Consider the following 15,881-nt stretch of genomic DNA (forward strand, 5'->3'; position numbering starts at 1 on the left):
TTCCATCCAGTCTCTATATGTGAATGTTACTTAGGATACATGCATTCAACCTTTATTTGTTTAGATTTTGCTCACACCTTTTTCAGTAGTAGCTCAAGGTGAGTTACATTCAGGTACTCTGGATATATCTCTGTCCCAGGAGGGCTCACAATCTAAGTTTGTACCTGAGGCAATGGAGGATTAAGTGACTTGCCCAAGATCACAAGGAGCAGCAGCGGGATTTGAACCAGCCACCTCTGGATTGCAAGACCAGTACTCTAACCACTAGGCCACTCCTCCACTCCTTGTTAATATTAGCATGATAGTCTAGCTAGGTTAAAGTTAGAATTAATGTACTGTAAGTCTTTGTAACCAAGTTGTGATTCTTGTATTTGATTTAATCTATCATGGGGCAATATTCAGATGTCTGGCTTCCACAGTTGTAAAGGTTACCTGGAAAGTACACATATGAGTATGGCATATATATGCTTATATTGAGAGTTTTGTATTTGGTGCTATTTTACAAAGAATAATATGCATGTATATAGATCAAGATGCAGAAAAATCCACCAGGGAAATCCAAAAGCGGAGGTGGCCAAAAACAGAGGCATAACCACAGGTCCAAATATGTAGTCTTTATTAATGGCTGACCCTGGCACGACCATGTTTTGGCACAATGCCTGCATCAAGGATCATCATCTGTATATAAGACAGATAACTGTACTGTACTTACAGGTACTCAGGTATCAAATAAGGCATCAGAACTATCTCAGTGTGTAGAGCACAGTGGTATTCCAATGAATTTTATTCTCACAAACAAAGTGAATTAGGTGCACAGTCAGTGCGGGTGCACTTGTGCCTCCTCAAGAGAAAGTGGTAGGTGCATGCACACTAACTACACAAGTGACAATGCACAGTAAAGAACTTTTCTATGTGGTATTGGAGGGGACATGTCTCTAACAGTTAACCCAGAGTCTTTGCACTTAATGCACATTAATTTTCATTGTTAATGCAAGGTAATTGCAAAAACTTACCTCACATTAGTAAAAGGTCCCCATTATCTCAGGAACCCCAGACAAAAAAAATCCAAAAGGAACATTAGCCTTGAGTCTTTAACTCTACACATACCCAACATGCAGTCAGCTATTCCCATCAGTGAACTCAATAAACAGTGCAACACTCAACAACTGATAAAAAAGTTAATAATGCAAATAAAATTAAAAGATTGTCCCTATAATGGGGCCAGCAAAGGGGCGTGCTAAAGGGTACTGCCCCTTTGGCTTCACCTCCATTGGCAGAAAATCCTTATTTGCAAAATCCACCACCCTGACCTTGGCTAATGTTTTACCACCCTGGTCCTATAGATGACATCTACCAGGAGGCAAAAGATGATGTTCAGCTGTTAGTCAGGCATTCTGAATGGGTAGGACCTCATGAAATGCAGTCAAATGAATGATAAAAATGGAGATGCAGAAATAAGAGATAGCGTTACAATGCCCCTTTCAACTGAATCTGTGGTTCTATGATCAATATTTTACTGGTACCTGCCTCAGAGGAAATCTGTAGTCCTGTCATATTCATAAACATTGTTTTAATAATAAGTTCTTAATACTTGTTCCAGCAAAAATGGTGCCGAAACATTGTGGCCATGTTGGGATACATTTAAAAAAATTATTTTGTGAATTGTTTAATTCAATAACAGTTGCTTCTTTTGTTTCTAACCTAGATTAAAGGAATAAGTTTTCAGGATACTTCTGTGTAGCTTTGAACAATAGTAGCTGAAAAATATAACTATGAGTCATTTAAAAGACTTCTTTAGAGAAATTTGTTCAAGATTACAAGTTGGTTGAATGTAATTTTTTTTGTTACATTTGTACCCTGTGCTTTCCCACTCATGGCAGGCTCAATGTGGCTTACATGGGGCAATGGAGGGTTAAGTGACTTGCCCAGCGTCACAAGGAGCTGCCTGTGCCTGAAGTGGGAATTGAACTCAGTTCCTTAGCTTCCCAGGACCAACGTCCACCACCCTAACCACTAGGCCACTCCTCCACTCCAAGAATCCAAGCATAGGGAACTGTGACAATACCAGAGTTCCATATGTGAGTGATATAAGTATTTTTATGTTTAAGTTATATGCAGAAATAGGACTTATAAAATTTCCCTAGGCTATGAAGGCAGTTCTAGAAACTGGCACCTAGAGGTAGGTACCACTTATGTGAGTCAAAGACACCATTAATTGACAGTTGGGCACCTATGTTCACTATGTGCTATACTATAAGATAGCACCTAACAGCAAGGGGGAAGCATACACAAGGGCAGAGCATGGGCGTGTCTCTCAGTTATACATTCATCACTTCATGCATTTAGACACACCAACTTATATTTGACATTCCCATGGCATAACAGGGCACGCCTAAACATGCGTGCATAAATACTGACTTACTCCACCCCCACATATATGCAGATGACGTCACAATCTACATCCCGTTCAAACATGATCTAAGTGAAATCACCAACAAGATCAACCAAAGCCTCCAAATAATGCACACCTGGGCAAATGCATTCCAACTAAAACTAAATGCAGAAAAAACACAATGCCTTGTACTCACATCACAACATAACACAAAACACTTTTCTACCATAACAACACCATACTGTTCTCTCCCGGTCTCAAAAAACTTAAAAATTCTTGGAGTCACCATTGATTGAAACCTCACTCTCGATGACCACGTGAAAAACACGACGAAAAAGATGTTCTACTCCATGTGGAAACTTAAAAGAGTAAAACCTTTCTTCCCGAGATACATCTTCCGGACCCTGGTACAGTCAATGGTAATAAGTCATCTGGACTACTGCAACGCACTATACGCGGGTTGCAAAGAACAGACTATCAAAAAACTACAAACTGCCCAGAATACAGCCGCCAGACTCATATTTGGAAAAACTAAATATGAAAGTACAAAACCCTTGAGAGAGAAGCTTCACTGGCTCCCACTTAGAGAACGCATTACGTTCAAGATCTGCACGATTGTACACAAAATCATTCACACAGACACCCCAGTCTACATGCTAAACCTTGTAGACTTGCCTCCAAGAAACGCCACAAGATTATCCCGCAAATTTCTCAACCTGCACTTCCCCAGTTGTAAAGGACTAAAGTACAAGCAGATGCATGCAACCACATTCTCGTACTTGGGCACGCAAGTTTGGAATGCACTGCCTACAGACCTGAGAACAATCGGCGAAACAACTATCTTTTGCAAATCTCTTAAGACATATCTCTTCAGCAAGGCATACAATGAGAACTAATAGCCACAATAATCCACCCGACAATCCACTCAATTAAGATAACTCATCTACTATAGCTACCTAAATCACTCCTCTCCTTCTTCTTTTACCCTCATTTAACCTCTACACAACATTAAATGTATATGTTACCTTGCAATGACAATGTTAAAAATATGTAAGCCTGCAAATAGGTGGGATAATGTGGGATACAAATGCAATAAATAAATAAATAAATAAATAAATAAATAAATAATTCTGTAGTGGACTCTTGGTACCAAGAATGCCATTGTAGAATTTGTGTTAAGTCTACAGCATTGAAACACCTGTACTCAGATGCCAATTTATAGAATTGTTACCTATATGTGTATAAAAATTAGGCACAGTCTCGCCACACATTCTTTTACCTTGAATTGTTTACCCATATATTTTATAAAGCACAGTCATTTATATTCAACTGGGAGATGTGTGTGAGGGTCAGAGTAGGTATAACTGTGTGCAGGCAGTTTCCATGGTGTTAAGTTTCAAAAGTCAGATAGGCATATGTAGTTCCCTTTATAAAATAGGAATAAATAATACATCTTTCTGCACCACGGGCTAGGCTGCCTGTTTATATATTATCCTCTGTCCTCCGGATTCTATTTAGTGTGCCTAGAGATCCACACCAAAATCCAGGTTGATTCTATAACAACATGTGTAACTTAATTGGCTTAACAAGCTAATTAGCATTGATAGCAGCACTTAACAAGCAATAATGAACACTAATTATCAATAATTAGAATTATGCGCACAACTCTCTAAGCACATTCTGTAATGCACTGTGCCTAACTTCTAACGCATGTAGATAAAAAGGACCATAGTTATGGATGGGAATGTGGGCATTTCGTGGACGTTCTGAAAATGTACACACATAATTATAGAATATGGCCCTCTGCACCTAAATCTACACGAGATTTAAGCCATGTTTTCATTGGTTTAAATGGAGGTGTGTAGTTTTAGGCACTGTGATATCAACTAGGTGTACTCTATATACTGCACCTAAATCTAGATGCCACTTATAGAATACACTTAGGCACAAATGTTTTCCGCACAGATGTTTTAGGTGCCATATATAGAATCCCCCCTATGGAGCTAATGTTATTAGTATTTTTCCCCATAAACTAACTAAAATTGTCTTGGAGTATGTATCCATAAATATATCTGCTACTGACACAACAAGTACATTTATACAGTATTCATGGAGTCATCCCAGCTACAGAGGTTGAATGAAAGTGGGAGTTAGAAACTCCTCATGTAGAGTTATAAAAATACTCCAATATCCATGCAAAAAAGTTGTCTCCCTCAGGGCAGGCATAATTTTGTATAGGAACGTTTGGGGAGGACAGTTTGTACAGGCCCAGAAGCACATATGTTGCCTTTATAAAAGATCATATAATAATTATCTGATCTTTTAATTCGTATATTGTATATATAATGGATCTTCATCATGAGAGGACAACTTTCGTATCTCTTCATCATCATCATCATCATAATATCATCATTGGTCCATCATAATAGATGATATATATTTTCAAATAAAAATGATTAAATTAACATAAATAACTCAAAACATACCTGCAAATTTAGTCGTCTGGTATGATATCATGCTTTAATCTAATCTTCATCAGGGATAACGTCTTAATTAAGGGGGTCTTTTACTAAAGCTTCGCTCGAGTTATCTGCAGCAGTGCCCATAGGAATAAAATGGGCCCTGCTGCAGATAACTTGAAAAGTTCTTTGGCTGCCTTTACTGCAACTTTTTCTAAAGCTCATCCGACACCAGGGCTCCTAACGAAGGATAGTATATGAAATGAGGCTCTGTGGAGCCAGCGGTTCGAGCTATGTTGGACTTATGTTGCATTTTCAGATAAGTCACCTAAACCTTTTGTTCTGAAAACTGTTATCAAACTTATTGGAGACTTACCTTTGTGGACACCTTAGAAAAAAATTCTCAGTAGTAGTGAATGTATTGTTTATTGTTTTGAAATTGCACTAACACATGGTATGCTCATATCTGATTCATTGTAAGATGTATTCAGGCATGTAAGGAGAAACCTGTTGGGAGCTTTTTCATTGTACTCTGCTGCCCGTGAAGCTGTACGTGTGCCTCGCCATGGCTTGGATAACTGAGAGAAACCACTCACCTTAATAATTATTTCTTATTATTCAAGAACTGTCATATTTCCCCTATTATCTTTTTCTGCACAAATAAATTTTTGTTGGAGGGCGCCTCTTCTTTTAGGCATAAATTAAGAAGAAACTCCCCTATTATAAATAGGGAAAAGAGAGACTGTCTGGAGTCAACTTCACTGTTCACTTCAAGCCACCATCTCATCCCACGAGGGTAATATCAATCAGTGTGCCTGTGCCAAAGATGAATGTGAAGGGTAAATCATTCATTCATTTCTAGCTCTTACTGTTTTGCAGGTCTTTTGGAATAAACTGTTAAATTTTTTTATAAAGAAGCTATAGCACATCTTGAAACCTTGCAACCAAATTACCTTGCAATAGCTCCTGATAACATCATTGAACATCTGCAAGAATGCAGCAGAGCTGACGCTCTCACTCAGTGGCACTACCATTTGAAAATTCCTTGGGAGGTTTTTGTTCCCCCAACCTTTGAATTAGCTAGGGCCGGAGTTGCTGTAGAGGTGGCATTCACTGCCTTTGGGAAAGGAGAGGAGCAGAATTATGGTCGTTGATCAAGCGTGTCACTTACTGAGTGGATTCAGGGCCAACAATTGCAGGGTTTTCTGAAGTGTTCATAGTGCATGGCCCCCAAACTAGGACTGGTTCTGTTTTTGGTGGTGTGGGGGGGGGGGGGGGGTATAAAATAGGAGAAAAATCACTAGATAGGCGTGAATGAAGAAGGCTCATGGCACCTGGATCCCAGCCCTAGCTTCAGCTGAGCTAGAGATCCAATAAGAACAAGGAGAAACACTTGTTAAAACAATTACAACAACAAAAAATACTACTGCAGAGCACATTAAGTTAATTATGAATTTGTATGCCACTACTGCACTGTCATTAAATTACTTTTTACATATATCCATGACAATTATTTACAGCTCTGGCTTATGATTATTATTATTATGAATGCTCATATGCACATTACCTTATTCTTCAGATTAGAAGTAATTTAGTTTGAATTATTGGCTTCTCCTTGAATTTTTCTGTCCTACTGGTTTGTATGTATTTGTGCCTGTATGTCTGCTACCTACAATGTAGTGGTATTCTATACCTAAATCCATCATTTGCTCTTTATGGGATTTATGTTATAAAAGGTTGTGAAACCAAAGATGTACTTTGCTAACTACATCTGTAGGGTTTATCTGGAAGAACAATATGCAGTTCAGTGGTCTTCAAAGACCTCCAATTTATAACTGTCAGGATCCACCATGGATGACATTTTAGGGAGTTCAGACTAAACAGTGCAATAACAGTACATTAATCCTGGTACTCTTTAGAAGTAAATGATGTGAGCAAATGTGTGACTGTATTAAACATGACAGAAGGGATATTTGGCATATTTGCCAGTTTGTCTTATAGGCTACAGCTACAGTGCTATAATTTTACAATCAGATTTCAATTATATTTGTTCATAAAAATGTCTTAACGCATGAAAGCATAATACCTAAACTCTAACTGCCCCAGTGAGAAATACACTTTTCCTGGCATTTAATTCTTCAGTGAAAGATTTCAGGACTATAGGCTGTATGCCCTTATCCAGCCAGAGGGTATCAGACTGGATATCACCGTTAACCAAGGATGTCCTCAGACTGTTAGTGCTTAGTGTTGTGAGATCAAGCACCTAATTAGAACATGGGGTTCTAAAACCAAGCAATCTAAGCAGGGTTTGTATTTCACGGTTAAGTACCAGAATATTGTTGCCTTCTTGGATTTCTGCTAATGCCACCACTACCAAAATAAACTAAGAACTGACATCACAGAAGCATAGATTGGGTCATGAAATAAAATGTAAGAAAGTTTAGTCAGAAAGGTCTGTGTTCTAACTTACCTGTACTTTTGGTTAGTCTAGTGACTCCAACTCCAGCTATGCCTACCTGTTTCTCTGAAATACACAGCTATACATAGCAGCATGGCCACTGCTACATATGCACAGCTACCACATTGCCCAGTTCCAGGTACGAGACTTACTGGCCCAGTCCTGATTTTGAATTTACTTCTCAAAACAATGTGGTATTTGTAGTCCCTGTTCCTGCTCATTGAAATCAGTGCTCCTGGGTCTATAATTCAGGATAAGGTTGCTGGAAATCCAGTACTGGCCTAAAATCTCCCTCCTGGAACTGGATATCTTGACAGCTGTGCACATGCGTGACAATTCAGGGGTCCTTTTACAAAGGCGCACTAGCATTTTTAGTGTGCAGTAAAAATAAGCGCACGCTAAAAATAAGCACACACTAAACGTTAGAGATGCCCATTTATTTTTATGGGCGTCTCTATCGTTTAGTGTATACTAAAAATGCTAGTGTGCTTTTGTAAAAGGACCCCACGTGAATAATAGGGATGTGTATACATTTGAAATGATATGGGAAAATTTTTCTTTTGTGTGTGTGTGTGCTTGAAATAATGTTCCAGTTTCTTTCTGTGTTGTAAATAGCGCGCACTCGATTGTAGGAGTGTGCATTCTTTCTGAAAGAGTGAGCACTAATAGCAATGTTGCTCCCAAATCAAAAGCACTTTTAAAAATCCCACAAATGACATGAGAAACTATGCAAAATGAAAATTTTGGGCTACACACCCAGACCCTCCTCCCTCACTCTCCCTTTTGGTGGCCCTGCCAGGCAGAACCCCTTAGCACTATTTAGTTAGTGCCAGGGCGGTCTGGGGGCAAACTCGAAAGTTATTCGGGCACTGCTAGCATTCAATGGCGGTTCCTGGATAACTAAATAAGAGGCCTTTTTGCTAAAGGGTTGTCGTTTGCCACATGGCAACCCAGAACTACCGCTGGCCCAATGCAGTTCCACCCCCAGCGCACGTTTCCAGCGCTAGCAGAAATATTTTTAAAATATTTCCGCAGGGGGTTACCCTACGGTAATCAGACAGCATTACGTGATGCCCGGTTACAGCCAGATTAGCGCGGGAGCCTTACTGCCACATCAGTTGGTGATGGCAAGAGCTCCCCCTCAAAATGGCTGCACAGCAAGTGCAAATTTACTGCATGGCCATTTCTTTTTTCGGCCTTTTACCTGCTATGGTAAAAGTGGCCCTGGCATGCAGCAGGGCCCCTTTTACTACAGCTTCGTAAAAAGGCCCCTAAGCAAGTAGGTCCTTATAAAAGGCAGTCCTAATGAGACCTGATTAGGTACTGCATTGATTATCAGAGGTCCCTGGAAAACTTCTGGGTACTTCTATAGACACAGTAGCTACACAGGGGGCCACTACTTAGTATCCAGGACTAGAAATGCCCACAACCATCAGCATTTCAAAATACCAGGTTAGTTTTCATACCTGGGTAAATGGATTCATCTTAGTGGCTAAGAGCGAGGCAGATTAACTGTATTTTACCCATGTAAAAATAATAGAAAATTCAGTCCTAGGGAGTATTACACCACAAAAGCAATGTAAATGAAACTTATCAGTAAATGGAGTTCCTTTTTCTTTTAATGTTTTGGTTTTAACTGAGCATCACCTTGTCTTTGTCGGTCCAATTTATGGCAATTAATCAAGTTTCGGAAATAAACATAAACATGAACATAAACATTTTGTTTTACATAGCTCTCTATCTTGCTCCTTTGTTGCAGTGGTGTAGCCACAGGTGGGCCAGGGCCCACCCACTTAGGGCTCAGGCCCACCCAACAGTAGCACACGTTTAGCGGTAGCTGGTGGGGATCCCAAGCTCTGCCAGCTGAAGACATCCCCCTGATAGTAATTAAAAAGCTGCTCTCCATGATACTGGCACCTGTGCATGCTCAGTTTTCAGTGCATGCCTACTGCAGATTGCCAAGGTGGAAAGAAGCATTTTCCCACCAGCTCAGATATTTTTCTGGTGGGGGTTGGGAAGAACACTTGGTGCCCACCCATTTCTTGCCTAGGCCCACCCAAAATCTGTTGTCTGGCTACGCCCCTGCTTTGTTGTACAGAATTGTTAGCATGACAAAGTCACCAATTTGATCATGATTGTCCTACCAGAGGCCATTTCAAGTAAAGCATTTCTCCCATTCTTTGTACATTGGTGGGGGGAGGGGGAAGCTTATGGATCACTTTCTATAATGCAAGGCTTCCCAAACTTGACCTGGTTAGCCCAAACCAGTCAGGTTTTCTTGATATCCATAATGAATATGCATGAGATCAATCTGCATACATTGAAGGCCCATGCACATTTCTCTTCTGCACACTTATTGGGAATACCTTGAAAATTCACCTGGTTATGAGGCTACTCAAAATGGTTTGGAAGCCCTTCAGATATGTTACACTGTTATTTCTAACAACATTGTTGTATATATATCTTTTTTTTTTTTTCATCTTAGCAACAAGAACAAGACCCCACAAACTTATACATCTCAAATTTACCTATTTCCATGGATGAGCAGGAGTTAGAGAATATGCTGAAACCCTTTGGACATGTCATTTCAACAAGAATATTAAGAGACGCCAGTGGAGTCAGTAGAGGAGTTGGATTTGCCAGGTAAGAATGACTTCATTTATGGGATTGTCTTTTCCTCTGTCTCATTTCAAAGTGTATTTTTACAAGACTTCATTCATCTCAAACTGAATCATCTGCAAAATATCTCTACTTTCCAGGAAGAGCTATTTTGATTTGCAAAACAATTTTTAGAAGTCTTACATTAAGAGTATTTAACATCATCACATTGTACTTTTCTATCCCAATGTTCTTTAACTAGCTCTGAAAAATGTCCTGCTGACACTGGTTGGAATAATAATACAACAGTCAACATGATTCCTACTTCCCTGAGGATAAATTTACCAGATAATCCAGATGAAAATCACAGATCAGACAATTTGCTGCCATTCCAAAAGCAAAATTGCTTTATTTATCAAATTGGATTTATTTACTTTGGATTGGGGGTTTTTCCCCATTCTAGGTTTATGGAAAAAATAAACCATTTGTAAATCAGGTTTATGTATGGAAATCCATATACTTTATGATAAAGTATTAGCAGGTATTTAGCAGGTATATGCACCATAGTCTTTTGCTCATGATTCAGCTCTTTTGCTGCAAATCTGTATAGAAACAAGCCTGGCACATAAGGTTGGTTATACATGTGGAGACAAGTGGAGGAACATCTGAGGAGAGAAGTTGAAAGAAGAGAGCAGACTTACAAGAGAGGAAAAATCTGACCAAAATTATGTCTTTGGAGGTGAATGGCCTGCATTAGAAAGTGCCTTGGCAAGCCCTGGCACATCTTTCTCACTGATGGAAGAGAAATTTGCCATCTTTAAGTCCAAAGGAAAGCAACATTTACCATCTCACTCATGAGCATCCTGTAATATTGGGGCTTAAAAGCATGACAGGAGTTCAAGCTGAAGTTGTAGAACACCTGCAGAGTAACCAGAGTAATGGCAACAATGTTCATCTCCATAGACCAGCAAAGCAAGTTCAACCAACACCACCACTCTGGGGGTAATTTTATAAGGAACTGCCTAGATAAAGGTGTGAAAATATGCATAAAATATCGGCATTCTAGTCATTTACGTACATTTGCCTCCTATTGCATTGGAAACTAATCCAGAAACTTCCCTAACTCACTGGAATACTGAGATAGTTAGCACTCTGAATACTATATTCCTACTACAGATGAAGAATTCTCTGAAGATTAGGAATTCCTCTTGGTATACACCTCAATTGAGCTCCTTAAAAAAGTCTTGTAGGAATTTGGAACATATTTGGAGGAAATCAGATTCATCTGTAAATGAATTTATGGAAACAACAAATAAATATAAACATGAATTAGCTGCAGCAAGGAGACAAGTTTATTCGGAATTCGTGGGATACAACAATTACTGATCAGAAGGTACTATTTAAGTTGTTGAGGGAACTGACAGATACTAATGGTCTGGCTCAACAAAAAGAGCAACCATATTTTCTTTTAGAAAAAAAATCTCATTATTGAAATGGACATTGTTTCTGGAATCTACTAATGTTAATACTATATTCTTGGCAGTAGTAAAAGTTAACATTGAGATTCATGCAGCTAGGAGTTGGTCATCCTTTGCTTTAGTACATGTGGATGATCTATCTCTCATGTTAAAGAGATTTTCTAAATCTTTGTTGTGTGTTGGATATCTGCCCATATTACTTGGTAAATAATCCTCTATTAGAGGTTAGGAAATGGATTACTTTATTTGTGAGCAATATTTTCATTACTGGCTATTTTCAACATTCTTTTGGTGAGATTGTTTTAATACCAGTACCAAAGTCTACAAATTTAGATCTTACCTTGCCAGCTAGTTATAGACCAGTTGCCAGTATTCCATTAGTTACCAAATTGGTGGAATCGGTTGTTGCAAAACAACATTCAAGTTGTTTAGATAACCATCAGGTACTATTGCCATCCCAGTTTGGATTTAGAGAGCTACATAGTACAGAGACTGTTGTTAACTTTAGTGACTAAATTTAAGGCAATACTTGCTACTGGTTCTCAGGTTATTTTGCTCCAATTTGATCTGTTGTCGGCATTTGATATGGTGGACCACAAGCCACTGCTTGCCAGATGTAAAGAGATAGGCATTACAGGATTAGTATTGAATTGGTTTAAAAAAAAATTAGTCCACCAAAGTTATGTTGTTAAGATGAAGGAGAATTTATCGAATGCTTTGCAATTGCCGTATGGAATACCTCAGGGATCCCCTTTGCCGATTCTCTTCAATGTATTTATGAGTACTCTTGATTATCTTCTTTTGGCTTAAGATGAAGTCATCTGTTCTTATGCAGACGATATCTTTATCTTGGTACCGGAACATGATGAATTGACTTACACTTGATGGGGTTCTTTTACCAAGCTGCAGTAAAATGGGGTCTGCTCTAGCATCAGCGCATGTTTTTGATTCACGCTGAGGCCCTCTTTTACCATAGCGGGTAAAAGACTGTCTTTTTTTAAGAACTGGCCATGGGGGAAGGGTACCATTTGCCATGCGGCCTTTTCGGGGGAGGGGGGAGCACTTACTGCCTCCCATTGAGGTGGCGGTAAGGACTCCCGTGCTAACCTGGCAGTAAACAGGCATCATGTGGCACTGTCCAATTACTGACGAGTAAACACTGGTGCTACAAAATGTAAAATATTTTTGTAGCGCTGGAAGTGGTGCATGCTGGGGATGGGAAATACTGCCGGGCTGCTGCGGTAGCTTGTTGGTAGTTCCGGATTAGCAAGTGGTAAACCTGCATTGGGCTTACCGATGCTTTGTAAAAGACCCCCTATGTATGGTAATTAAATGTATAGAGAAGCTTAAACCTTGGGCGTTAGCATCTATGTTAAAGTTAAACAGAAATAAAATCAGCATCCTTTGGTTCACTAATCAAATAGATTGTTTACCTGAGTCAATTCATATTGGGCTAATTGAGAAGTTGATAGTGGAGAAACTTCCAGGGTATTGGGAGTGATTTTGAATTCATCCTTATCTTTTAGGAAAGTCTTACTGAAATTGAGACAACCACAAATTATTCAATTTTATTTTCATGAATATCATTTTAGATTGTTGGTTCAAAGTCTCATGCTGGTCAAATTGGATTAATGTAATGTGTTATATCTGGATATATCAGCAAAATTTCTGGAAAGGGTTTGTCTGTGAATTAATACCTTTCAAATATTTGAACATCTGTATCATATCACCCCGGTTTCTCCTTTCCTGCAGGGTATACATATTCAGGTCCGCAAGTCTTTCCTTATATCGTCATTTTTGTTGCTTTTTTCTGAACCATTTCAAGTCTAGGATATGAGTGTAAGTCCTGCCATGTGCTGCACAGACTCTGCCTATGTGTACACCCAGCTGTAAAACACGCAGCACGTAAGATAGGTGCGTATTTACAAAATAGTGCTTAGGTAGAATTTTGGCATTTATGCACATATGTGCCCATGTATACACATATATGCCATTATTCTCATGAATTATGCACGTAATTGGTATGTAACTGTTAGTGCATATTTTATAGAATTACCCTGCACGTAACTGCATCATTTTTCATTAAAGGGTGAAGAGTACTTTTATACTGTAGAATTTTAAATGGCTGTTAAGGTGATGTTGTTAACAGTGGTAAGAGCTCTTTGTGCAGCTAATCAGACAGTAGACATATCCTGGGGTGTGTTGGTTTCCCCTTCCATAATATGTTTCGCTGATTTTCTGTCGCCTCAGTTATCCAATATAGAGCTTTTAAAGGCAACTCTATTATCTTCCCCCCATATAAATGGATATAGGTTTCAAAGATGGTATATCATTGTCAGGGCATGAGCTCTTTTGCCTTAGGTTTTCAGAAGTAGTTTGAAAGTTTTTCTCATAGACTTTGTGGATGTTTAAACGTTGAAAACTATTGTTTCAGAGTTTGAATTAAATCAGAGGAAAATTACCAACGTGATATGTCAGATCAAAATCTATCTTTCAGTTTTAGGCATAGCATGTCCACAGTGTACTTAGGGTAAGTGTGTGTGTGTGTGTGTGTGTGTGTGTGTGTGTGTGTGTGTGTGTGTGTGTGTGTGTGTGTGTGTGTGTGTGTGTGTGTGTGTGTGTGTGTGTGTGTGTGTGTGTGTGTGTGTGTGTGTGTGTGTGTGTGTGTGTGTGTGTGTGTGTGTGTGTGTGTGTGTGTGTGTGTGTGTGAGCAATAATGGTGCTCAAATACCAGGCTTCAGGGGTAGGGTGATCACTAAGGAACCCACTCCAGAATATCTAAGGCCCCTTGCAACCAGCTATGAAAAAGCAGCACTGGTGTTCAGAGACTGGCTCTTTCATTAATACTTGGATCAATTTTAGCAAGCAGCGGAAAAGATGCCAGAACTCAGTACTCCTGAGCATCCCCTGAAAAAAAAAGCCCTAGGTAATTCTATAACTGGATACCACACATGAAGTGCCCAGATGCACTGAGTGCTGATTTTATAATGGAACCTGGGCACCAAGATTCCACTATACCATAAGTACATAAGTACTTACCAGCTAAGTGTTCATCAATCTCCAAACTCACTATACACTGGTTGGTGGCCAAATATGACTGCATCAATAGGTGGAATACCTCTGGCAAGTTCCAACTGAATATCGCTGAATATTGACTTGGCTGGTCAAGTTCAAAAATGCCAAAATTAAACCAGATATTGAATGCCAGTCACCGGAAATGGCACAGGATTGAATATTCGGGCTCAACGCTAACCACGGGAGGCAGCCAGGCTACCTCCCACAGTCTGAATATCAGGCCAATGGTGTTCTTGTAATTTGCCATCTTTGACTTCTTTAACCAAACTTGTGAAGTCTATCCACTCTATAACTTGCTCACTTGACCCCATTCCCTCTTCATGGTTTAAGGTCTCAAAACATTGTCTTATTCCTCTGTCTTTACTGATAATCAATAATAGGCTATCTGAACTGTGCTGAAACAAACTAAGGCTGATCCAAAATTGCCAAGTAACTATCGTCCATTCTCTAACCTTTGTTATTTATCCAAACTTACAAAAAAAAAAACAGTTTTTCAACAGTCCCTTCAATACATTGAAAATCGTCATGAGTTACACCCATGACGGTCCAGCTTCAGACCCCATCATAGCACAGAAACCATACTAGCAGCATTTCTAAATGAAGTTCATAGTGCATTTGAAAAAGGGGATGGCGTTTTGGTCATCTTCCTCAACCTCACTGCACCATTTGACCTAATTTACCATAACATTCTTCTGAACAGGCTTAGTTTCCCAGGGATAACTAGAACCATATTTGCCTCAGTGGCAAGTTTGTACAGACACATACCTCTTGTGTTCCCCCATCCCCCTCTTTTTTATCTATATTGTAGTTCATCCCCATGCCCTTTTTCTGTCTAGTTTCGTCTATCTGCTTATTTTAGATTGGCAGCCACCTAGATTGTTCCTCTGTTGAGTGGGGTAGAAATAAACTTGAAACTTGATTGGTTCCATTCTTTCTTGACCAACCACACTTATTCCATATCCTGCCTTTGTTGAACTCCTCTCTGCATCCCCACACTCACGGAGTCCCCCCAGGACACAGTCCTTGCTCCATTATTGTTTAATATTCTCCTAAGTCCCCTTACATTACTCATTCAAAACTTTGGCATTTCTGATTTTTGCTACGTGGTTGATATTCTTTGGTTTAATACCATAGACCCACTGAAGATTGATCTTAACAAGATACAAAATTATCGTAATGCAGTTATAGCTTGGCTTGCTGAAAATTACCTGCTAATAAATCCATCCAAAACAATTGCTAGCAGGCTTACTATTAGACTGGTAACTTTAACATCAGTTGCATTGTTGAATGGTTTCCCCATCACTTTGCTAAGCCAATTTAAATTTCTAGGCATCATTATTGATAGTAATCTATCTAACATTTGAACCACAAATTGCAGCCCTGGTGAAAAATTGTTTTTTTGCTACTTCGACAATTCCACT

General features: G+C 39.3%; 1 protein-coding gene across 4 annotated transcripts in view; it reads left to right on the plus strand.

Annotated features, from left to right (window-relative positions):
* RBMS3 (RNA binding motif single stranded interacting protein 3) overlaps nt 1-15,881 on the plus strand; it is a 1,285,867-nt gene that overhangs the window by 888,430 nt on the left and 381,556 nt on the right. For all 4 annotated transcript variants that reach the window (XM_030205863.1, XM_030205882.1, XM_030205872.1 and 1 more), the window contains exon 5: nt 9,795-9,952. In XM_030205863.1, coding sequence (XP_030061723.1) covers nt 9,795-9,952 — 158 coding nt within the window. The remainder of the gene's footprint in view (nt 1-9,794; nt 9,953-15,881) is intronic.

The sequence above is a fragment of the Microcaecilia unicolor genome, chromosome 1 (genome assembly GCF_901765095.1).
Source record: "Microcaecilia unicolor chromosome 1, aMicUni1.1, whole genome shotgun sequence".
Classification (NCBI taxonomy): Eukaryota; Metazoa; Chordata; class Amphibia; order Gymnophiona; family Siphonopidae; genus Microcaecilia; species Microcaecilia unicolor.